The sequence below is a fragment of the Zosterops lateralis genome (assembly GCF_965231275.1).
Source record: "Zosterops lateralis genome assembly, chromosome: 3".
NCBI lineage: Eukaryota > Metazoa > Chordata > Aves > Passeriformes > Zosteropidae > Zosterops > Zosterops lateralis.
In genome coordinates, this window is record NC_139764.1 from 21,441,569 (window position 1) to 21,464,852 (window position 23,284).

Below are 23,284 nucleotides of genomic sequence, written 5' to 3' on the forward strand. Positions count from 1 at the left end.
AATTGCCATCTTATCAGAGAATTCCATGTTGTATTTATGAATACGAAGGCCTTCATACTATGCAATATACAAGTAGTTAACATCAAACATTCCAACTCACACCTAAATATTTAAAAACAGGTAGCAGTTGCAAGCGGATTTATTTCCATCTCCTTGCAACATCCCCAACTCACCTGAGTTGCTACATTTAACAAAGCTAGACGGCCATTTTTTGAAATAGTAAACGACATAATAGGGTGATCCTCTTGTACTCTGAAATGGTAAGACACAAGAGTCAAGATAACCAGATAATGATGCAACAGCAACACAACAAGCATGTCTTGTCTCTGCAGTATTATCAGGGAAAAACAGTTCCAAATCTGAAAATAGGTAAGGCTCTATACATCAGTACAAGCCAGGTCTGCAATCCTTATTTATACTTAGGCCAAACACCAAAACCAAAAGGGACTTCAGACCTCAACTCCTAAATTCAAGGCAGAATCAACTAAAATATGCCAGGAATTGAGAGGACTACAAATACTTGTGATAATAGAAATGCCAAAATATCCACCAGAAACCTACTCCAGTGCTTAGGAAGTTATTTCCAGTATTTGATCTAATGCTGCTTGCTGAAACTTCCTCCCTAATTCTTGTCCCATCTTTTAATATTGAGAACACTTAATAACTCATTTCCCATCCTGTCCCCCACACCCTTTTTCAATTTCCTTCTGACACTAAGAAGCAGGAATTTAGAACCAAAAAAAGAGGTAGTTACATGTTCCTGTCTGTGAGATCCTCGAAGTTATAACCCCGAATTCGCTGGTGTGTGTCTGACGCTAGAACAGTTTTCCCATCACTCAAGCACCAAAGGCATTGTACTCTCACCCCTTCCCAGGAGTCAAGGAGATTACCATCTAAATCCTGAGCAGAAGGGAAAAAAAAACAACAAACATCCAACCATTAGTCTCAGGTTTCAGAGGAGCTGTGGCACAAACAAAAATATTTTTCTCTTTCTATTCAGACAATTTCTACAGAAAGCAATCTGACCCTTTACAAGGGAGGGCTTAATGAATTAGGAGTTGGTTGTCTTAACCAAGGGCTTTTGTAGGAATCTGTCTTGGAGAGCAAAGAACCCCTTCTGTCACTTGTTTTCTCATGCATGACATGAGCCACCTGCACCCCATCACTGAGCTTATCTTCACAGTGAGGTGTGATACTACATTATTATTCTGGGAATCAGTTGAAACAGTAATCAAGAATATGGTCAAACTGTGGACCACCACTCCAAATCAACACTAGTCAAGTAATGAGGGTTTCACATTTCTGTTTTCATTAAGCAAAGACAGCATGGAAAAACTAAGAAAGATGTAGTCAAAATTCTGTGGAATAAAAACACTTGTGGACAAAGGTACTACTTTTTATTAGTCATTTTTTTCTGAAGCAGCTAAGAAAAAAAATTCCAGACTACAAATCCTCCTTGAGGCAGACCAAAGATGCTCAAACCCTTCAAACTGCTCCGTGCAAAAGTGCTGCTGAAATATCTGCATTAATGTAATGCTTCTTTGAATAACAAAGGATCAGAAGCTTTAGTGTACACACACACACCCACAACCTGTAAAAGCATCGACCGAACTTTTAATTTCTTGCTTTGCTTTCAGAGGGACAGATGCAGAGAACTTACACACTGATAGAACTGTCCACGCTGCCCTCCCGTTACAAAACGCTTCCCATCAGGATTCCAGGCCACGCTTGTTAAACTGTCTTCATGAGACTGGCTCATCTTTGTCCTCAGCTCCCCAGTCTGGAAAATAAACAAAGACAGCAGGGCCTTATACTAGAACCCTTTCCCAAATAGGCACTGCTAATTTTATCTGACATGAATAGTGTTTGGAAGTCTATATATTTCAACAGGTTTATTAAAAAGCAACACATTTATGAATAATGCAATAGAAAGGCAGAACTACTTTAGCATATCCAGTGGATCTGGACTTTATTTAGGAGAATTTATTTTGTCTCTCAAATGAAGAGATATGGAATAGTTGGTGTGTCAGACAACTAAAAGATTTTGAGTAAAGAGTGGAATGAAAAAAAATACATGAAAAAGCCAAGAGAATGACAAGCACTCTCAAATGTGTGAAAAAGAAAATAAAACACTGAAAGAAAGGAGGCAGAGAGAGATTAGAAGAGGCAACAAAATACATTTTAGTAAGAAGTTACAAATATCATAGTAGCTAGATGTTTTCCTCCTTGAGCTGAAGTTCTCCATGCCAAAATTTAGTTTTTATGCCTAGTGTATAAAGCCACCGTTTCACAAGACAGAACACCAATGAGTGGCATTGTCAGTAGTGCTCTTCACTGAGCCAATTTAGTCAATTAAACAGAAGAAAAGTGTTCTAAGGGTGAAGAAAGGGAACGTTTTTGTTTCAGGAAACTAAATTAGTTCAGAGTCCAAGACAGCACAAGGAAGTCTATACAGCTCTCAGCCGAGGCAAGGGAAGCTTTTATATCAACTCAAGTGCCCATAAAATTCAACAGTAGAAAGCGATTTTCAAATTCATGAAGGGAATGGCAAAATGCCCAAGTGCCTGATGGAAGGATGAAGTTCTGAAATCATAAATTGAACCCTCTTTCATTAACATCAGGGGAGAGTTACATGAAGTAAAATAGTTTGCATCTTTTACTTTTACTACTTGTTAAAATTATCAATGAGCAACTGCCTCCCTTCAATGATAATTCTGCCCTCTGCTTCTTTTGATTCATTTGCTGTGCTTCTCTTCAGGAGCTCTGTGACATCCTAGGCATTTATGCCATCCCTTCTCAGAAATGACAGTAACCACACACAACAGAATTGCTGCACAATCCCAGACTCAGACTTGAACTCCAACTTCAGTTCTGTCCAAAGTGCAAAGAGCATTTGCAGACTGCCATAATTATTTTTTCAAATTGACAGGAGGACAGCAAGATCAGCATCCCTCCTTTACAATCCCATCTTGGCACAAGTTTGCAGCAATTACTTCTTTCACGCCTGCAGTATTTATATACTGAAACAAAAGCAGCAGGCTGACCACAAAGCTTTCTTTTTCACTCTTAGCCACCACTTACTTGTACATTCCAGAGCCAAAGCTCAGAACAATCATCTGGGCCACAGGCAACAAGGTAGTTGTCATCTGGACTCCAGGCAATATAGGAGACCCCGTACGCATGACCTTCTAACGTCTTGAGTAGTTTTAGCTGGTGAGTGTCCTGGAACAAGAGAGGTGTTCTTGAGACAATGCAAATGGACTCCCACTACATTTCACATTTCCACAGCATCCACCTACAGCACAACAGGTTTGCCAGTTTACAGAACCAGAAAATGAAAGCTCCTAACTTTCAACCTTCAAAACAAGAACACTCATAAGTATTTCTGTTCTAATCTTCTGTGATTCTGAAGATAAAACTGAAGAAATACCATTGTGTACAAAGTTTTACACTCCATTACACTTGCCTTAGTACAGAAGATTTCTGTAGTGTCAAGTCTTTCTGCATCTACTGGAATATGAAAGTACTATTATCGATATTTTACAAATTAAGTTACTTTCTTAGAAGTAAGACATGTTGGAAACCTGTTATGGTTAAAAGGAGAACCAAAACCTTCACCGCTGATGACAAGGAAAAACCTTGAAGTGCCAATATTTTTATAAACTTGCATGTATCTTGTGTGTGGTGCTCAAGGAAGGAGATTTACAGAGATATTTTTAAAAACTTCCTTGAGAGGTGTTCTTATTTCAGAAGTGTTGCCTACAGCAAGCTGTTTTCTGCCAGATTTAGTGAATGAAGCATACTTGGCACATGCAGCATCTTATATCATCTCTATATTACAACTGTTTTACTGCTGCCTTGTCGGAGGAACTTGACTTTTAAAGAAGCTTGTAAAAATAAACAGTACAGCTAGATACTGTGAAACAACCACATGCTGGCTTCCTAAATACAGAAACATGCTTCAGTACAGTATTAGCACTGATTCTTAGTAACAGCATACATATACACAAGTAGAACAGAGCTTGTTAAAATGCTGACAAGAATTATTTTGAGGCCTGTTAGAAAGGGCAATCAAATTGTCCTCCCTCTACCCACCCTCCCCCATTTTTTTTCTCATGCATAGCAGATGCTTTTATCTCCAACTTCTTTTCAAAAAGGGTGACTAATTTGAAAATCTAGCTTGATTTCTCTAATTGTCCCTTCTGTCTCTCTTTTTTGTTTTTTTCAGTATTAATCAACAGAGTACTTCTTGATTCCAAAGACAAAAACCAGAGGAAGAGTGACACAAAGTGTTTCCTGGGATCAGCTGTGAGAGGTTTGGTGACTCTCAGTCAGCCTGCAGCACTGGGGGTTCTGCTGGCTAGAAGTAGTAAATTCCTTAAAAGAAAGTGAGCTAAGAATGATGTTCAGAGTGCAGAGAAAGAGGGGCAAACGAATCAAACTCCTCAAGACCCTTTTCCATTCTAATCATTATTCCTGGGCTGCATTAGACACTGCTGTGTCTATAGCTAAAGTGATTTTCAAGGAAACTGAGTCATGTCTGACATCATCTCACGTCCTGGAGCTTGTCTGGAACAGATACACTTCTTTTTACAACAGGATTAAAGCAGCCTGTCACTTCAGCATATTTGAAACTCATGAGGAACAAGATACATAAGATACCCCTCTTCTAATGATAGCACTCTGTGGCTGTTACTATCTTCCATACTGCTCTCATTCTTCCCTCCAAATACCATAAAGCTGCTATACCATGCTCTAAAACAGCAGTCAGTGGTATTTCAGGCAAGCATCCCCAATGTAGTCAACCTGCCTCCCACCCACCACCAAAAGACATCTCAGCACTTCTATCTCCTACACAGAGCTTCCCAAATTTTTGTTGTGTACGACAAGCAGCTATTCAGGCATCAACTCAAGTCTGCAGTAGCTGAGCTCTTTGGCTGAAACGCCAAAAACCTGTCAACCATTTTCAGAAAATGCAGAAGGGAGTTTTGTACGGAGCCAGTTAAAGGAGAACTCTTAACAAAGAAGATGCGTGTTAGACAAGGTGATGCACAGTGCTCATCCCTTGTGCTCCACAGAGATTCTGCCACACTTCCTGACAGTCAAATAATGCATCCCACACAAACCTAGTCAACCCAAGACACTATTTAATGCTGCTGAGTCTGCGTCAGAACTTTGAAATTAGCACATGAAAATGACAACAGAAGCACAGGTTAAAACAGTCTAGACATGTGGCTGTGTCTTAGAAAAGAATAAGAAATTCAAGGTATGAAATGAAGAAAACACATTGCAGCAGTGTCCTTACACTTTAAGGGGGGCAATGAAGAAAGAAAGGGAGAAATGAAGGATTCTCACACACGTGAAGTGTGTGTGAAAAAAAAAATAATCAAACACTGCTCATTTAAAACAGGGCTCTCCCATCGCTTGCCCAGACATTGTTGGATGTTTGCTTCCATGCAGTTTATGCAAACAGCTTAGCATAATTCTGTATACCTAAAGCCTTGAAAATCAGATTAAATTTATGGATCAAAAGACATTGTCAACTGCTACAGGAAATGTGAGAAGCATGTTCTGGCAAATATGAAAATGAACCACTTGATGTGGGCTAATGCTATTTAAGTATCCACCTGCTTGAAAGGATTTCAATTTTTTTTAAAGCACTCAAAAAAAAGAGCTAAACAAATAAAACTTTACAAAACTGCTTTCCCACTAACTATTTTTACTCTAGCAACCCTTGTTCAAAAGGTTTAGTCTAAACACTCACAAAACATTTGTGTGGTTTTACTAAGCAGCTATTAGCTAACAATTCACTTTAAGATGTGCTAATCAAGATGTTTGGTATTAAAACCCATCAATATAGAAGGAAGATGTGCATCTACAGTCACATGACAAGTTCACACCAAAAAACTTTTGATCTTTAATTCACCTAAATTACTCTGCTAAAAAAAAAAAAAAACAAACCAAAACAACAGACAAAATACAGATAATTTCCAAACTAAATAACTAAGCAGAAGTCAGCTTTGCTGCTATGCAGCTCTTGGCCCAGAGCACACTGGTCCCACTAAGACACAAACCACAGCAGTCTTGCCTGAAAAAGCCATGGTGCCTGCTGTTAGTTCTGGGGCTACATAACAATTATGCCCATGGAACAGGGTTTTAAAGTCCTCCCACCATTTTAATAGCAAAAAGGACTCAGATTATATAGCTTCCTAACATGAAGTGAAAGAAAAGAAACTTAGCTTTCAAATCCTACTGAACACCGGTATGGAACTGCAGAAACCTTTCATTTTCCACTTCACATACCAGCCTGCAGCTGTGTGGTTAAAAAACCGTAAGGATCTTATTTCTGATAGTGTTTCGCAAGCATTAGTAACTTCAAATGCTGTCTGTATATGTTCAAGTTTATTCCCAGTCTTCAATTATTATGAAAGATATGGACAAACTTTCATAATCCCTTCTACAAGTCAAAACAGGCTTAGATTCATCAATCAACCTCTTTATTTACATAGCAATAGATACATGTAAGAAAGATGTATGAAATATCCTACAGCTACAAGACTTTTCCATCCCACGGAATGGGATGTGAAAGGGCTACAGTCTGTGTCAGCCTGTCCTACAAGAATCACACCATCCTAGCAGGATAAAGCTGAGAGGAAAGGGAAAAACAAGTCATAGACATTTTCACACTTTGCACACTTACTGGATCAACCTGCCATATAATAACAGTTGTGTCCTTAGATCCTGTTGCTAATTTAGTGCCGTCGTTGGAGAATTTACAGAACCACACTTCGTTACAGTGCTCCGTTAGGATTTGCTGGGTATAGCATGGGAACTGTTTCCTGCGAAAACAAAGGGATGCATTCACAGATTAGTAAGAGAACAGCAAGATTTCTTAAAGTCAAGCTATTAAAAAAAAAAACCCAATCAAACAAAAACTTTATTTAAATGCAAGACAACCTAGAGAGCCCCTCTAATAAGAGCTGCTTCGAGTAAATACAGAATGAAGTGTCTTATCTGACAACAAGCTCACACCATCAAGTCATCATAATTTACCATAATAACACAGAACTGCTCTTATTTCACTCACATAGTTTGTTATGCTTTCATGTAACTTGAAATTAAACTGACCTCACCAGGAGTGTAACAGTTTATTACTATATAATTTTCTACTGCATAGAAAATACTAAATTATAGGTCTCTTTGAACCAGAGGTACAATGTATTTACTCATGAGGTTTTTGTAGGTATCCAACTCAATTAGCTATATCTTGATAAGAAATGATTCTTACATAAAAGCTCCTTTTCCTGAATGTGACTTTGCAATAAATTAGATGTTTCTTTGCCTTTGTTTTGTCATTTTTCACCTTTGCAGACTACCACATACAATATCTAAGTGTAACTAGGCAGACACCCCTGGGCTTTCAATTTGAACAATTCTCCCTCACAAAATATAAACTATTTTGTAAAATGCTGTGTTTATCAAACAAAGTATTACATGATAAACTACTGAAGAAGATTCAAACATTCCTCTAGAGCCAATATTTAATATTCTAGTTACACACACAAAAAAAAGCTAACAGTCCAATTATTAAGTTAGGTAAGAACTGGAGACAAGTGTTATTTGATTTAAATCTGCCTACAAGTTCTCAAATAAGAATTTCAGAGCTAAGATAAAATAAAGGTAGGTTTTTACAGCTGATGTCTGCATTTCAAAGCAATACTGCAAGAAGTACAAGTTTCATTGTTCAGATGCACTAAAAGATAGTCTCTAACCACAGACACTTCTTCAGCTGCAGAGATCGTGAAGTGGTTTAGTCTTAGGCTAAGTTTTTATAGCCCTCAGTGCAACACAATTCTGGACACAGTGGTAGTAAGGGAATGACAGTGCCCTTGGACATACAGTTGTATTTATCACTAAAGATAAACTGGCTTAAAAAAAACCAACCAAAAAACATCACAACCCATCCAACAAAGCAAAAAGAATAAAAATTTTAAAAGTCAAACAATCCCCCCATTAATTTAAACAGAAATCTTAGTTCCTTCACATTTGTGTTTACAAATAGACAGTTTGGTGGCAGCCAGGCTGACAGACACTTAAAAAACTACTTCTTCCCTGAAGCTAGAGAAAGTTCTGCTTCACATAGTGTCTTGTACCCTCTCAGTCCATTTTCTTTTATTAGAAGAGGCTTCCTAGTCTGTGCTTAAGGACTATCAAGCAGCACTGAGCAACCATACAGTCTCATTTCCTGTCTTATGGTAGAGAAAGATAATATATATATTTTTTTTTTTCTTTTTTTTTTTTTTTTTTGCTTCCTTGGGTATGTCTATACTTACTTGTTTATAGAGAAACACAAGTGAGTTCTGCTCCTGCTTTCAGCTGACCAGGAACTGCCTGGTTGTCCCTGGAAGAACACTGAACCCAAGGTAAAAAAACCTCACCCATGAAAGAAGACTGTTTTCCTTCAAGTCTATAAGGAAGCAGGCAAGCCCTTACAGGTATGTGCATCTACAGGAGCAGTGTTTCATTATTATTTAGCCATATTGTTATGAATTAATGTTTTTGCTCAGAACAGCAATTTGCCCTAGGAGATGAGGTTGCATCCATAATTCACACAAAGTACAAGGGGCATGCTGCGTCCCAGGAAAGCCTTTTCAGTACACTTCATTTCAAAATAATACCCTATGGAACAATAGCTCTTCCATCTTAAAGCTTAAGAAAAGCAGCCAAGGTTTTGTAGACATGAAAAGCAAGCAGGATAATGCTGGAGCATATAGTTTTCATAGTAAGATATCTTTAGGTTCCTAAAAGGGGCGACAGTTATCAGAGCTGCTGCAGACACATCCCAATACTAAATTATGCTGCCCAAAACCCAGCTGGATCAGAGTGCTCCCACAAAAAGTCCACTTAACTAGTGAAACAGAACTCAGCAGGTTTGACTTCACAGATAGCAAACCACATTAAATAACCTGGCTGTGGAAGGAAATAGCAGCGGTCTTGAAACAAGAAACCTGATCCAGTTCTCTTAACAGTTTCTGGTTTTGGTGATTAGATATTACTGAAGCGCAAAGGTTTTTCTTCATCTTTTTTGAAGTGTTTCATTACAGATTGTTCTGTTCAGCACAAAACACCTGAATTATGTCATTCAATTATTGAGACAAAGCATCTAATAAAGTTTCCCTTTTGTTGTATTTACACAAGTTTAAAACTGTGGAATAAAACACTAAATAGCTGCCTTTTTATTCCCTGTATATACAATGAATGATTTATTCCTCAACAAAGAAAACCAAATGAACAAGAAAACCCCACCACATCCAACTAGTCCAAAGGCTCTCAAAACTAAAAAACCATCATCCTCAAGAGCACCAATTCTCTACTATCAAAATCTCTGGCACAGTAAGATGAAATCCTCCACCTTCACTCCCAGTTGTGCCTCACTCACATGTCCTACTCTTATCAAGTGAGTTTTATATTTAAACATTTTGCCTGTCAGTGCAATTCAAGCATGCTTTACCAAAATATTGCCTTAAGTCCAAAAGGGATTAGTTCCAACTAAAAAGGGGAAGCTTATGAATGTTCCATCAATTAAGCAGCTTAGACAATTCAAGTCCTGTGCTATTAGACTACTGTTACTTGTCACCTTCATCAAAATTTGGCTTCCACTAACTCTCCTCACTGTGCCCAAGCATGGCAGCAGGTACAGCACACCACAAACTGGACTCAGACCCCTGCAAGAGGCAGCTACAACAGGATGAGGACAGAATGGAAGCCATTCTTTTCAAGTGGATTTTAGGGTACTTTCTTGTTGGGTTCTTGCTGTTATTGGGGTTTTTTTTAACTACAGTAGCCATTAGTATCTATGTACATATATACACAGCAAATGTGCAAGTTTAGGAAGTACTGCTTTAGTGGGAAAAAAAGGAACCAACAAACCAAAAACCCAAACTATGGCCAAACTTTTACATCAGCAAATAGATTTGGATGGGGGAAATTTAAACCCAGCTTTGTTGCATCTAATATCTTTTCTATCTGGCTCTGTAGCCCAGCTTCAGTAAATCAAGCTGTTCAGTGATCTTGAATGCTCCTTGGGATTTACTGAGTAATATCAAACCCATTGCACAACATCCAATACTACTCATGGACTTGCTTAAAGGTTAAATCTCTTTTAGGCAGTCTGATTTTAAGACTCACTTCTGAAGGAGGGAAGCCACAACACCAGTATATGATCATTTCCAACAACTCTTAAAATGGACAGCATTCAAATGTCTGCACACTCACACAAAACTGCTGAAACAATGCAATGCAGCAAAATTGTAAGCTAAAAGGCTACTTGAATACATAAAGTGCCAAAGACAGTAATTTTCAAACCTTAAGATGGCTAAAGCAAAGTACTATGGAAGTCTGCATCTTTAAAAACTGATTCCAGGTAACACAAGAATGCAAGTCAAAGCAGCTGAGTTCAGAAAATGTCTATAAGCAAGTTTATCAGTGCTTAATTAACTTCCTCAGATGAACTAACCTTAACTGAAAATGATTCCTCTGTAAACCCAAGTACTAACCTGTTACATGGACAAATATGCAAGGATATCCCATATAGCCCTAATGTTCTAACTCTTATTCCCTTAATCCACCATGCACAGCACAGCAGTTTTCCATAAAAGCTACACTGAGTTTTTAGGTCCTTAGCCAAGTTTTGCTGGATGAGGAAAAACTGCTCAAGTCAGCCATTTGTTAAAAACAAACATCTTCCTGTTTCATGTCTATTAGAGTATTGCATTTTGAAGGTTCAGAAGCAGCCTCCATTTTGTCATCAAAAAAAAAAGTTATCCAGACAACCTAAAGAGCCAATACAAAGATGCAAGACACTCAATTCTTACTACCTAACAAATCTGAGAAAATAGTTCTTTTAACTACTAATAGTTCATATTATTCATGTTATATATTACATAACTCAGAAAAATCTACTGTACATTTCTCCTCTGTTTTAACCTTTGTGTCTAAAAGCACCTGTGTCCACTCTTAAAAGTTATATCTGAAAGTTGAGTTCATAAAAGCATGCTTCAGCAGGCTTTCTGCATTCCAGTAACCTCAAAGACAGAGTCTGGATAAGCAACACATCACTGATTCTCCAGGGAAAAAATACAGCAATCCTGTGTTGAGGAATAAACAGACTGGCTGTCCAAAATGACAAGAAACGAGTGGCTATGGATTAGCATAGCAGAATCTTCTTTCTACACCAATCTGATTAAAATTTTTAAGCTTCAGTCTGATCCCATTACTCCACATTCAGTTACCAAAATCTCCTCTACACACCTTCTTTACTCCTCACTTTCATTGCTCATTTATCGAGAACTGCTTTTTCCCAGTAAAACCCTGTTCAACCAGCTGAGAACAGTTTTCACGTTTCTGCTAACAATCAAATTATTTTAAAAGACCAAGAAAAGACTGCCCATCTGAGGAGTCGGGAAGGTTTCTTACCTACTACAAACGTGATCTATTAGCAGCGAGACAGAATCTAGATTGCTGTCTAGTTTGGTGTTGTGATATAGGCACCGGTCCCGTTGGAGTTCCACAGCCTGGCGGAGCAGGTTCTGTAAACGCCTCGGAGGAAGCATCACTGATGGGGGCAGGTAGGCTTCAGAGGAGTTAGGAAGAAAAAGCAAACAAATGAGGGAAAAAAAGACTTACCAAAACCAAGTTACAAGTAGCAGCATACTGTGAGTGGCTTTGGAAAAGACCTTAGTAAATAATAGCACACAGCTTGTCAAATTTACAGCTATACACCTGGAATTAGAAGCATGAACTTCTGGAAAGCAGAGTTGTATGCAAGGTGTTTGTTGTTAATAGAGTATGTTGTCCTGGCCAACGAGCACCATTTACACAAGCTAACTCAAAACTCTGTATTTAACAAAGTCTATAATGCTCTATTAGGACTATGAAAAGAAAGAAACTCTGGTACAGAGTATTACAACAGCCACAAGAGACAGAAGAGATCATAATTCAGAGCAAAGTATGAGACCACTATCAACCAGTATCAGTATCACTACTGGTTATAGGCCACACTGAGTTTCCACCACTCTCTGTGGTGGACACACCCACCCCTCCCTAAACCACACATTTAATCACCAAGTTATATCAGTACTGCATGCAGCAGAGCTAAGAAGTAACAGGTCTTATTACAGACAGTTTATCAGAGGCAGCAAAAGGTTAGGTACAGAAGACCAAAGGGTAAAGGCACCTAAAGGCATCCCCATGAACCAAGAAATACAAAAAAAACCAACCAGCAAACACAGTCAATTCCCTGGGATGTGTAAGTTATACTGGATTGAACAGAGGTGAGGAGAAATTCTAAACACTAGAACATCTTACTCTGGAGTTTGTCCAAAAGTTTAGATCTGGAAGCTGTTCCTTTCCCTTCCCACTCTGCTTTTGCACGCAAGTCTTCTGCATGGCTACACATCAGGTACCTGTTTCAAAAGTGCACATACACCAACAGACCAAGTCTTTTTGGAATCATTCTTTTCACTTTTAAGCATGATACAGATCATAACATTTTTATTGAACTGGGAAGAGGTAACTTAAGCTTGAGACCAACAGGGAAAAAAGGCAGGGAACTATTTCACACAAACACACATCTTCTGAACAAATGTCTGCCCATACAAAAAGAAAACAAAACACAAGCAATTTTAGGAAGGTAGAAATGTCTTATTTTCATCTAGGAACAAACCAGATTATACTCAATTAAATTATAAGGTAACTGGCTAATTATTCCCAAGATCAGATGACCATACATATGTACATATGTATTAATTTGGATTCTAGTAGTATTAATGCAAATCATCATCAGATCATTTTCAAGCATCTGAAACAAAACACTGTCTACTGAACAGCATTCTTTACTCAGCATTTTATCCCATCTCAGTACAGCCTTTTATTCACCAGGACAGTAGGTTTAATACAGCTTGAGCTTTTACAACATCAGCTACCAAAAGCTACAGAATTCCTTAAGAAATTTCTCTGCAAGAGCTCTCAAAGTCCAAACACTTACCCGCTGAGGACATGAATGCGTTCTGTATTATATTTCAGAGGCGTCAGTTCACAGCGGAGAACCTGAAGTGCCTCCAGGACCTTGCCATCCTCCAGGTATTCCAGGTACTTCTGCTGCAGCAGCAAAAACTTCATCCTCTGACATGACAGAAAGCAGCAGTCAGGGGAAAAAGGTTGACTGAAGTTTCAGAAAACGTTTGAGCCTAAACAGAACAGTAGAAACCATTCTACTATGCCCTTCAGAAACACAACTCTAAGTAATGTTGCATTACTCAATTTCTTTTGTTGGCTTTTCAACAACATTGCAGCTATCCATGAATTAAGCTATCCACGAATTTCTTCCCTGCCTGAAGGAGCTCCAAGTATGTTCCTATTTCATTCCTCAGATCCCCCCTGCAACTGGTCCCCTTTTCACCCGCTCTCTCTTAAACCACCATCCTTCAAACTCTGCATTAGACAGGCTTTCCAGTGAAACATTCCATCAGGAAAAGGGCCCCAAATCAGCTACTCACATATTTAAGACTGCATGACAGCACAGAACACAACAGGACAACTCAACAAGTTCTCACACTGCTTACATAGGTGTTGACATAGATTGTTTGCATAGCTGCATAACATATAACAGCAAGAAACTGACATTGCCTGAGGTTTTGGTTTTTTTTTGTAGTTCCATGTTAACTTGTTTTCCTTGTGTGTTGTTTTCTGAATAACAGAAAAAAATAGTTCCCTATATTTATGAGTCATTTCAACACTCTGAATTAAGTGCTGTTATTTCATAGAATTCCTTTCACTTATAGAGTTTTTGATTGTTTCCTTAAAAAAAAAAAATCAAGCTTGCTATTCTAACAACAAATATCTGTGGGTAAAAAAAAAGTAAATTAGACATTAAGTTACTGTATTAAAAAAACCTGAAGGTCTAGAAATTTTAACACTAATTTAGTAGAAACACACTGGTTGTTTCTGGATGAAACCAGTATCTTGCATTTGTACACATTTTTTACTGCTACCAGTTATCAGACAAAAATGACAGGTTTAGCCCACAAAACTCACCAGTTGAAGAGGAAAATGAGGAAAATGTACATGCTTAGACAAACTGGTGAGACATAGACTGGAGATAAAAGTGTAGCAAACTACATTTGCTTTTCTAATGAATACACCAGCAGTTTCCTTTGCTTTCATCAGACCTCAGGCACCTCACTATTTTCATGCTCATATTTGGTCAATGTTTACTTAGTTTCAAACACACTGCCAGCCTCCTTAAGTAGAGGGATAATCGGGAAGTTTAAAATGTTCCTGGCCTATTAAAGCCCACATGAAAGTTTAAGGCTCACTAGATGTTAAATCCAAAGTTAAAACATAAAGCATTCTCATTTCCAGAGACACTCAGTTCTTCAAAAGAATGAAGTTTCCACATACAGTGCTATTAACTTACCACACGGCTTTGTGAAGCATAAAACATGACACAGTAAAGATGATTTATGTTCAAACTTGTCTGTAGTGCTCTGCTGTCCTGTATCTGACAGGCAAACCTGTATTGCACTCCCAATCCAGCTCTTTAGTTTATTTGAATTTGGAATTATTAGACCATTACTGTACAGTTCTTCCAGGTGAGACAACATTTTTCGATGTTCTGACATGTGAAAAACCAAATGAAAGATATCCCAATTATTTACAAGCCCAGTGGTTGGCTCCATGCAGCAGGCCAGCAGACCCCACGCTGTTTGCTTATATACCAGCAGCAGGAGGGATAAGAACTTCCTCCACCAGCTGTGCACAGGCTCTCCAGGATACCTGGAGATGCCCAGACAGCAGACACACACTATATTTCACTGCTCTTGGTCACCTCACACTGATGATCACCACCAGATAAAAAAATAGCCTGATATTTCCAGTTCGTAATAAAAACTGTAACCCCTCCCTGTCTTCCTTCTCCATTCGCTGTGTATAATATTTATTCAATTTATATCATACTTCCATTAAATGTGATAACCTACCTTTTCTCCCTCCTTACTTTCAGGACTTGGCACATTAATTTCATTTTGTTAGAGGAAAAAGTAAAAAGACCAGAAAACATGGGTTTTAAAACATCAGTCCCAGAAATTCCATGAAAGCATTACAGGAATACGACCACTCAGAATGCTGTTGCCAAAGAGGTGTGATTTCAGTCCTAGGCTAGAAAGTATGGCTTAAAAAAAGAGGTCATCACTGCCATGTCTGACTTAGGCACATCAGGAATATAAAGTTCTCCTCCAGAAAAACAAAGGATTATACATCTCATGCAGCAATCTAGTGTTCCCATAATGGAAAATTAGAAAAAGATAAGCAACTCGAAATAGTGACTTATCAATAGCAGAGGGCAGGGACTAAAGTCTCAATGGGGAAATTAAATTGAATTGCTAAGCTATTTTGATAACTACTCGCAAACTTGCCCTACAGCATACTCAAACAATGGCATGAACTTCCTTAAGGCAAGAGTCACACTCCAGTAACATCACACTGCAGGTCATTTTTTAACATTAGGGCATTCACTGTCTCCTACTTCCCATTTTTGTGCAATTAGTGACCTTGCTGACAAACAGATTTCTCTCAGCTCCTCTGCACCCTCCTAAAAGGATTTTCTTCCTAAAAGTAATTTCTCCCAATACCACTTCCTACAAAATCCAAGACCATTTTGGGTACATAACTGCTTTTACAGCCTAAACAATCTCTTCTAGAAGGAAAGGGAACTGTTTATAATGTTGACAACTGTAAAGCAAAAGCACAAACTCAGCTGATTAAAAAGCTTATTATTTCTCCATATTTTTCAGATGCCTTACAAAGAAAGGAAATCAAAATGATCATAATCAAAACCATACCGAAGTAACACAAGTGCCTGGGATTTGTTATCATCTTAGTATTTGCAAAGGAAATTCAACATCATTACACTCATTACTGCCGAACAATTTAAAATTCAGACACCACCACTGCTCAGCTTATAGCCAAGATTCCTCACCCTGAAGGACCCCTGGAAAAGTCCAATCCAAATGTCAGCACTGCAGTCTGGCTGGTTTTGTTCAGTTATTACTACCTCATCCTGTGTTTCACCTCTACAGAAAAGATGAGGATAAAGTCATTACTTTGTTGTTTCTACAAGCTATTATTTAAGTGTAAATTGAACTTGGATTCCCCTGGGGCAAAACTAAAAGTTAACAGATTTACAAGGTTTTATTTGTTTGTTTCAACATATGCACTATTAGAATTTTCCTTTCTTCAAATTACAGCCTTCAATTACCAGCGTGAATGCTTGGTACTGTGCTCCTTCCTTGTCCTAACTGTTAGTAGGAAAGCCTCTTCCAGAATCCTAAATTCTAGGAAGTCTGGCACGTATCATAACTCACCATCACTACGTAACCAAAGGTGAAAACCTCAGCAAACAGAACTGTGAAAGGAACAGGACAAACATACTGCCACAGGCAAGAAACTGGGCCATTCTGATCAGGAACTGTAACCAGCAGACAATCTTCAGAAGTTTAATGAGCAAAATGCAAAATAGCCTAGGTTTAAGTCTAGATTTTGGTGTTATTTTCAACCTGCACATCTTAACAAGCTCTACAACAATTTTATTAATGCACTAGGAGTCCAAAATAAGTAAACATTGCTGAAACAACTGCTCTTTGACATTAAATAGGTAACTAAAATACATGGTGAAATTATCAGCAGATGTTTCAAAACAAACTCAGCACAGTAGCTATCAACTTACAGCCTACAGAACCAGGACCTCAATTTTCTTTATCCTGCAGTCCTTTACTTTGATAGTTTTGTAAAACACTGATGAAAGCACCTAAAAACAATCTAAAACTTAAAATGCCCTGATATGTAAAGAGCAGAAAACACTCTGCTCTACAGAATTCAGCAAGGAATGACTCCTCAACCACACCAAGTCCTGCTACACAGGGAGTAATTAACTCCAGTAGGGAACTGCCCTTAATGCTGGTAGCAAGAGGGACACCATGCAGGCAGGTGGAGCACTTTATTCAAATGATAATATTTAACTTTTTAGATTGTATTGCCTGCTGCAGACTGTATACCTCTGGAATAAGTAAAGAGAACAATTTGAAGGTATTTTCTAGGTGACTGTAGAGGAATAATCTCCAAGTTTCTTCCTAGGTACAATCCAGTACCCAAGACAGATGCCAGCACATGCTTGAGTAGCCCCAAAACAAAACCTCAGGCTGGCCTGAAGTTGGCGTTTTCTAGCTGTTACTCAAGGAAAAACATCATGCTTGAGTCAATTATAAAGTTTTCCTACAGATTTTCTATGACAGCTGTATCTTACATGCTGGAAAAGTAAACATGACTAATCACATACTGTACAGCACTCAGTTGTGTTGACACAAATAGAAATAGCAAACTGCCCCATGTGCTGCCACACCCTCCTCCCCCCATATCAACACACTGCATCAAAGCTATAAAAATTGACATCAGCCATTTCATATTTAGTGTTTTCACCTGTAGATCTTAAAGCACTTTGCAGAAATCAAGAAATTAAACATGAGTAGGATTTTTAAAATACATATGCATCTCCCTTCGCTGGCCAGACATTTCAAAAGCAACTATTTATCCTGGTTATTTTGTCCAGGTCATATTAACTATAAGGAAAAAAAAACCCAGAACAACAAACCCACTCAAACCACAAACCAAAAACAAACCACAAAAAACACACCCTACTTAGTTAAATACTCTTCTGTCATCTAAAGTTTTAGGTACCTATTCTTCTTGTATGCACACATTTTTAAAACATCTAGTCACATAGTGTGAGTCACAAGTTAGGAAACTCGAAATCCAATTTTCTATTTTTAAGGAGTTACCTGCAGCAGCAGTACCTTGTTTGGACTTTTCCTGATCAAGACATTTATCACCTTCATTAGCTCTGACTTTACTGCAGTGGGGAATACCTGCAGAGCATAAAGCATCCCTCCTTACCTGTAATGATCTTTCTCTACCTTCCCAGCTGCTGACAGCACTAATACCCTGCCAGAACCTCAACCATGTGCACAAAAGCTGGACAGAGAGGGAGGAGGAGACTCTGGGCACACAATGGAACACACACAAGCTCAACCTATCCTCGCAAACAATGCTGCCTTACACATGCAAGACATTCAAAACTGTTACCTGCTTTAAATTATATCAAGTCTATATAAAGGAGATCAATTTTAAAAAGAAAACAGTTAATATTGGTTCAGATAAAGTTCAGTCTAAACCAAGCATTTTTACTGCACCAAGCTTTATGGAATGAGTTAAGACATCAATATTAGAGAATGATCTTGGAGCCCTTCAGAACAACAGAAGGAAAACATTCTTTTTTCTCAGTTTGAGTTCTCCAAAAAGTACAATGTTGATAACTCGGTTAAACCCCTTGACTCACTGACATGCAAAAACACTTTAATACTACACACAAACTTCCTAACTTCAGAAGTCAAAAACATGAGAAATTTTTTTTCAAATGACCATTCATATTCCCATACAGCAGTTCCATATTTTCAGGCTGCACAAACTATTGAAAACTGCATGCAATATTCTCAACTCCTTCAGGTCTTTGACAAAAGAGAAAGTGAACTACTGGTCTAATTTAGAGGTGCTAAGCTTTGACCAAACTAAAGAACCAAATGTGAACTTCTGTCAAGTACCCTCTGATGTTTTGTTAAACATCTGTTTTTCCTACTTCATTTCCTGTTCTCTCTTTCTCTCCCTCCCCCACCAGACAGGAAATTGTCTTGACAACAAATGAATCAGCTAGAAGTGGAACTAAGCAGCCATCAGCTGATCCCTCATTGTTTACAGTCACAGACACTTCAAAAAGCCTTGCTACTGTTTGCTTCCTAAGTGACCATAGCTGTTCTAACTTCATCTCATTAAAATAAACGTTTAAACACAACAGAACAAGCTCTTTGAAGAGCCAAGTGATGATCTTCATCTTGACATCCAAAAATCAAAACAAGAAACACTTTACTCAAAGCAACTGAAATCATAACAGCACATATTGTAGTTGTCAAGTCACAGGATACACCAACCTTCTATTTCTAGGTTTATCTTTTTTTTTTTTTTTTTTTAAAGCCACCCAAAGAGAAAAACCTCTAAATAAAATCCCAAACAGCAATACAAATGCATTTTCTCTTTAAAAGCCATCTGGAAAAGCAACAGTATTGTTCATGGTCTATAGCAGCCTCTATATTCCTGTAATGTGCTATTACAATGCCAACTCCACATTAGTATTAGTGCATTTTATTTCTAAACTCCTCTTCCCTCAAGAAAACCTTACTCCTATAAACACAGAGATTGTGAGAAGCATTTAGGCATTTCAAGGTTGAAATTAGTATTCAACATTGGCAGTTTCTACAGAAAGTGACCTATTTTAGGACTGTGACAGGATTTATATTTTATCAGTTAGGTATGTTTAATAGAGTTTTAACATTCAGTACACCAAATCTGAGCCTCAATTCTTTTGGGCTGCCTATCTCACATTCTACAACAGAATAAAAAAGTTCAGATTAGTATGACATTTGAGATAGCATGCAAGCAGCTTAAAGTAAACAAAAAAGAGAAGACAAGAACTATGGACAACCAACTCCATAGTGAAAGATTACACCACTACAATTAGTCCAACTACACAGCTCTGAAAGAGTTCAAGTGTGCCTCTTACCACAATTGCATGCGGAGAATGCACTAAGGCCTTAAGTTCATTCAGGTCGTTCTCAGCCTGCAGAAATCGGCATAAGAAAAAAAAGAAGTACATAAGGAAGTTGAATTTTGAATTCTCTCACAGATACTATAAATTTCAACAGTGGTTAATACAGTCCTATAAGCCCTACGTTACCTTATCCCATTCTCCTTCCATGACATGATTGCGGAATTTGGTAGCTGAAGGATGTTCTAAACGACATCCTGACTCTTGCATGAGGAGATCAACAGTCTGGCTGCAGGAGAGATACAGTGTAAAAAAACCCGACCAGTTTCACCCTCACAAATACATCGCCTGCTATGACAACAGTTTACCATACTTTAAAGTAACTTTAATAAAACCAGAATACGATGACCAGATTCAGATGGTTGCTCAAGAAGATGAGCTCAGCTGCCTGAGACATGTGAAAAGCTACCTCTACTTAAAGAAAGCTGGCAAGGAGCTTGAAAACTTTGCCGAAGTACCATAAAGTATGTGACTTACCAGCCACCACAAACAGCCAGCCCTGCACAGAAGATAAACTTCATGAAGGAAGATACAGTCTAGAAAGCTGATAGCTACTGGCTGCCATCCCCTGCCCCCTCCCTACCTCCCCCCTAAAAGAACGAGGAGAGCTACAACATCTGTCTCGGGCCTAATTTTTTCTTCTTCATCATTTCTTAAAAGACTGGCTCCTTAAAAAAAAATAAACAAACTCGGGAACCTGTAGCCCTCCCCCTTTTATACTAAAAATAGCTTATTTACTGTGGTGTCATCTATGAATAGTCACGAGTTCCCTGCTGCTGTAAACTTGCCTCTTGTGTCAGAGGCAATTTATTTTATGGAACATATTCTTTATAGCTGACCCATTCTGCAGTGTTTTGAAGGCTTCTTTTGTGGCTAGATAAGCACTTTGCAGGACTTCTCTACCCTCCTTCCAAAACGATGACATACCGGCTAGTTTTAGCTTTACTCACAAAGCGTTGTGATTAAATACTTAAGACTTCCCCTATTCCACTGAGAAATTATTTTCTCTATTCCGATTTTAAGGAAGGGCCAACATTCTCATTTCTTGTTTACAAGTAAGATTATTAGGAAAAACACATGTCAAGCACAAATCTAGAGAGGCCTTCACCATTTAGAGGGTCAAAGGTTTTCCCGAGCGAAACCCAACAGCCTCTGCTTCAGCGGCAGTTTACTTTGTGTCGCTTCCTCCGAGCTGACAAGCCAAATCTTGGAGCTCATCTGCGAACAGCCGCCCCCCCACGCCCAGCTGCGGGCTCCATTATGTTTACCAGATAACTTCTCCCCCACTAACACATTTGTATCGATCTACCCTTATCGGTGTGCAACTCGACTTCCATATTGTCATTCCTGGCAGGGAAAGCTCCTGTCCTGTCCCTCGGCTAGACAGCGGGCACAGGCTCGGAAACACAGCTCGGGCTCCATTTTTCCGGGCGCGGGCCTGCCCCACCGCTCTGCCTGGCAGCCGGGCACAGCTCTCCCCTCGCCGGAGACCACCGGGCCGCCACGGGGCGGTTCTGGCACCGACCCACCCCGCCGGGGGTCCCTTCCTCTCCTCTCCCCTCCTGCCCATCCTCCCCGGGGCCCCTGGCCGGACTCTCCCCGCGGTCGGAGCGGGGGGCGGCGGGGCTGCCCCGGCCCCGGGGGGACCCTCCGCTCAGGGCGCCGCAGCAAACCGAGGAAGGAGCCCGCCCCCCGCCCCGGCCGCGCTGCCCCTCGCCCACCGCGGCCACTTACTTGAGCCCCAGCCCGTGGAGGTGCTGCCCGATCAGCCGGATCACGTCCTCGTCGGACTGCGAGAGCCGCTTCTTCTTCTTCAGGGCGCTGCCGCCGCCGCCGCCGCCCCCCAGCTCTGCGGCGGCCGGGCCGGGCCCCCCGGCGGCGGGCACCCCGTTATTGACGCCCAGCCCGCCGGGGCTGCCGCCGGGGCCGCCGCTGTTGGCCGAGGGCAGCAGCCCGTTGGCGTGGGCCAGCTGCTCGCCGGCCGCCGTGCCCGCCGAGGCCTCGCCGTTCTGGGCGCCCAGGCAGCCCAGCTCCGGGCCCTGCGGCGGCGGCTGCTGCTGCTGCTGGCCCCCTCCCGCCCCGTTGGCCTGCATGGCGCTGCCGGCGACGCCGCCGCTGCTGCTGCTGCTGCCTCTGAGCGGGGCGGCGGCGGGGGCGAGCCCGGCGGGCACCGAGGGGGACTGGGACGAGGTGAGGCCTGCTCTGCCCGCGGAAGCCCCGGGCTCTCCTGCTCCCTCCGCCGCCGCCGCCGGGGAGGCCCGGGCTTTCTTCCGCGGGGGCGGGGAGGCTCCGCCGGTGTCCGAGTCGGAGGAGGAGGAAGCGGAGGCCAGAGTTTCCTCGCCGAGAGCGGCCGTGGTGGGAAGCCGGGGGGGCGAGGAGGGGGAGGCGGCGGGGGCGAGGGGAGGCGGAGCGGGGCCCTGCGCCCGCCGGGGGTCCCGGAGGCAGCGCCGCCGCCCGCTCGGGGCTCCCTCTGGCGATGGCGGCCGCCGCTGCCCTGAGCCCCCGCCCGGCAGCCCCAGGCGCCCGGCCCGCTCCGCTCGCTGCCCGCCGGGTTTGTCTCCTCTCAGCCCAGCTGCACCTAATGGAGTCCGGGCCGGGACGTCACAGGAAATTCCTGCACTGCCCCCTACACACACTTCCGCCGCCCGGGGCCGCGGTGGGCACGGCCCCACGGCTGCCGGGGGGCGGCGGCGGGGCGGCCCCCGGGGGGGACGGGGACGCCACAACGGCACCGCCGGGTCACCGCCCGCCCGCCCGCGAGGGGTCCCGCGGCCTGCGGGCCCGAGGGCGCCGTGCCCGAGGGGCTCCCGGGGGTCCCGGCCTGTGCCCGGCCCTGTGCCCGGCCTGGCAGCCCCGGGATGGGACAGGGGCCAGGGGGGTCCAGGTGCGGGGAGCGCCCGCTGCCCCGACCTGTCCCGTCCCTGTGACACCCTGGAGGTCACCGGGTGATTCCCGGCCTCAGGTGGTTTCCTGATGCAGTTTGGATAGGTGCAAACTGAGAGAGGGGAAATTAGGTTGGGTGAGTGGAAGAAATTCTTTTATGTGAGAGTGATGAGAGGCTGGAACAGGTGGCCCAGGGAGGTTTGGATGCCCCAGCCCTGGTGGTCCCAAAGCCAGGTTGGATGGGGCTTTGGGTAACCTGGTCCAGTGGAAAGTGTCACAGTCCATGGCAGGGGTGTTTGGAACAGGATGATCTTAAAGGTCCCTTCCAACCCTGATTCTGTATTTGTGTTTTCTTTAAAAAAGAAAATGCTTTATGAAGTCACATCTTGGTGTTGCACAGGTTGGTTACTGCAAGGTTTCAGACCCGCTGACAGACTTGTAGTCACTGCATGGGTTGGCATGGAACATGGGGAAAATGGCAGATTTGCTGTAGGTCTTACAGGAATTTTGAGAGTTGGGCACATTTCTCAGGACGGGCTGGCAGAAGACAGCAGGAATTTTAAGGGTCCCAGTCTCTGCCCTGTGGTTTCTCCCTGCTAACCCTCCTGCGTGGTGGAAGACAAACTCAAATCC

The 23,284-nt window shown here is 41.5% G+C and overlaps 1 protein-coding gene across 1 annotated transcript in view; it reads right to left on the reverse strand.

Moving 5' to 3' along the window:
* Positions 1-21,861, reverse strand: part of WDR26 (WD repeat domain 26) — a gene marked incomplete at its 5' end in the record, with an annotated part of 35,426 nt that extends 13,565 nt beyond the window's left edge. The window contains 11 exons of the mRNA XM_083856375.1: positions 174-252; positions 755-900; positions 1,661-1,780; positions 3,082-3,222; positions 6,701-6,839; positions 11,476-11,632; positions 12,367-12,464; positions 13,046-13,182; positions 19,724-19,780; positions 19,898-19,997; positions 21,503-21,861. Coding sequence (XP_083712501.1) covers positions 174-252; positions 755-900; positions 1,661-1,780; positions 3,082-3,222; positions 6,701-6,839; positions 11,476-11,632; positions 12,367-12,464; positions 13,046-13,182; positions 19,724-19,780; positions 19,898-19,997; positions 21,503-21,861 — 1,533 coding nt within the window. The remainder of the gene's footprint in view (positions 1-173; positions 253-754; positions 901-1,660; positions 1,781-3,081; positions 3,223-6,700; positions 6,840-11,475; positions 11,633-12,366; positions 12,465-13,045; positions 13,183-19,723; positions 19,781-19,897; positions 19,998-21,502) is intronic.
* Positions 21,862-23,284: the final 1,423 nt, after the last annotated feature.